Below are 2500 nucleotides of genomic sequence, written 5' to 3'. Positions count from 1 at the left end.
AAGATAAGGTACATGAGTTTCAGGTTTTAGTCATTGTGTCTCAAGTTCCAGTGTCAATGTGTAAGCAAAAACTGTAAATAGCTGGACAGATACTTGGAGGAATTCTTACTCTCTGTCTCTATCTCGCTCTCATGCTCTCTACCTGTGGTATTGGTGAACTGTACGTAGCCCCTATTATCTGGACCAGGGAGAGTGTTGTTATCTTAATGAGGAAGGTTTGGACTGGGCAGAGTGTAGGAAGCAAATCGAACGTCTGCGCTTAGAGGAAACCTCTCCCTGGAGTACTCTCTGCTGTTGCTTCACCATTAGTTCTGAGCTCTGCTCTCACAGTCAAGTACACACACACACACACACACACACACACACACACACACACACACAAACATGCATGCATGCATACAGTACACACACTCCCCGCCCTGACCAAATGTCTCAGAGCGCCTTCAGGGAGTCTGGAGAAATCGATCCCAGCACTCTCTCTGCTCTGTCTGCATAGGCTCTCTATCTAAGACCCAGGGCAGACTGGGTAAAAGCCACGCGGGCCAATCTCAGGCCGGTCAGTCCGTCCCTATGCGCCGACCCTGAGACCATTTGTGATATCACAGATAACTCAGGCATTATCTAAAGTCTCATGTTTCAGAAGATCCACCTGTGCATAGTAGAATGGTAATGGGCTGTCGTAGTTAACTTAAGGGGAGTCGTTATTCAACTCTCATTGAATACCACTCGCTCACTCTATCTCAATCCATCACTCTGCCGGGTGGAAGGAGAGGGTTGCTCCGGGCAACCACACGGTGCCTTCTTCAACAACAGTCAGCCTCGTCAGCGTTTCCAGATCTGAGGGGATGGTTGATGGATGCCATGGTAACCTTCAACTGGGCTTAGGCCGGCTTCCGCCATATTGTTTAGACCCATCCTGTTCTGTGAGTTCTGAAAAACACTGTTTGTTTTTTGTTACTTGGTTTTCCAGATTTTTAACATGTCATTCTTCTGTCTCCCCCCCTCCCCCCCATAGAATCCTCCTTCGTGGTATCAGCGTCGTCACGGACACCCAGCGTGAACTTCGGCGACTCGTTCGACCTGCAGTGCCTGGTCAAGCCTCGCCACAACCCCCGCGTTCCCACCTCCGTCACCTGGCGCTTCCAGCCCTTGGCCGGCGGAGAGGGAGACGACGGCCACTTCAGAGACCTGGTGACCTTCACGCGTGAGGGCACCCTGCAGTGGGGCGAGCTCCTGGGCCTGGGCACCCGCACCACCGTGGACCGCTCCCATGCCAACACCAACTTCCGCCTGTCTGTGACCCGCGCGGGGCGCCGCGAGGCGGGGACGTACCAGTGTTCGGCCCTGCTGTGGAGGAAGAACTACGACAACACCTGGAGCAAAGTGGCCAACCGCACGTCCAACTTGCTGGGGATCACCGTCAACGCCCCAAGTAAGACGTCAGCAATTCACAAACAGTACACCGCCATCACACACACAACCGGCTCAACTCAGACGCGTACACGCGCTCGAGATTGAATGGAGTAGAGCAGAGGCGAATCCTTCTCTGTGCTTTAATTGCTCTCTGTCTCTGGTTTTCAGTGGCTAATTAGTGTGTGTGGGTGTGGGTGTGTGTGTGTGTGTGTGTGTGTGTGTGTGTGTGTGTGTGTGTGTGGGTGTGTGGGTGTGCGTGTGCGTGTGCGTGTGCGTGTGCGTGTGCGTGTGCGTGTGCGTGTGCGTGTGCGTGTGTGTGTCAGTCAGAGCAAGGGCAGGGCTCCTAATAGAGCAGACTAGATGGATCGTTAATATCCCCCCAGGTAGAGAGACTAGGAGAAAGTGGGTGGAGGAGAGAAAGAGGCGGGCGGAGACTGGAGGGAACTGGGAAAGAAAGATAGAAAAGAGGGACATGTCCTTGAACTCTTTCCCTCTGCAGCTCGAACAAAGAGTCCACTGCCTACACCCCCCTCAGCGATCTTCTGCCCCCTAACAACATACACTGCCTGTCTGCCTTTCTATACACATCCCCCCACACACAGGGAGGTCGGAACACACTGTGGTCGTCCAGGGAGGGTAACGCTTGATTGTGTGCTGTGGGGGAAGAGGGGACGGAACTTTTGTTCTGTAGAAGGCATTAGTAGTTTCTGTTTTGGTTCTCTGTGGAGAGTTCAGTGTGACCTCGGCCGTGGTTCTGTATGATTCTGGTTCAGGCTTACGTTGTTTTGGACTGCAGCTCCTCATTATAGGAGTTTCTGGTAGCTCGCTGCATTCCTCCACACAAACAGAGGCCCGCACACACACACACACACACACACACAGCCCTAAGATTGCCTGCCCTTGCCTGTTCTCTTACAGAAGGTTAACTGTGGTGTTTCTCTCTGGTGTTTTTCATCCTGTCTCAGAATTCCCGTTGGCGGAGTTGCCTGAGGTTGTATTTATAGTAAAGTGAATGGTACAGCACTGCATGTGTAGTGAGTGTGTGTGTGTGTGTGTGTGTGTGTGTGTGTGTGTGTGTGTGTGTGTG

General features: G+C 52.6%; 1 protein-coding gene across 1 annotated transcript in view; it reads left to right on the top strand.

Moving 5' to 3' along the window:
- The window catches only part of LOC308162765 (immunoglobulin superfamily member 3-like), a gene marked incomplete at both ends in the record, with an annotated part of 56326 nt that overhangs the window by 40616 nt on the left and 13210 nt on the right, over nt 1-2500 (top strand). The window contains 2 exon segments of the mRNA XM_080536907.1: nt 1016-1420; nt 1423-1432. Coding sequence (XP_080393033.1) covers nt 1016-1420; nt 1423-1432 — 415 coding nt within the window.

Source organism: Nansenia antarctica (genome assembly GCF_963989245.1).
Source record: "Nansenia antarctica genome assembly, chromosome: 7".
Taxonomy (NCBI): Eukaryota; Metazoa; Chordata; class Actinopteri; order Argentiniformes; family Microstomatidae; genus Nansenia; species Nansenia antarctica.
The sequence above is the reverse complement of the archived record's forward strand: the minus strand, read 5'-3'. Positions and strand labels throughout refer to the sequence as shown.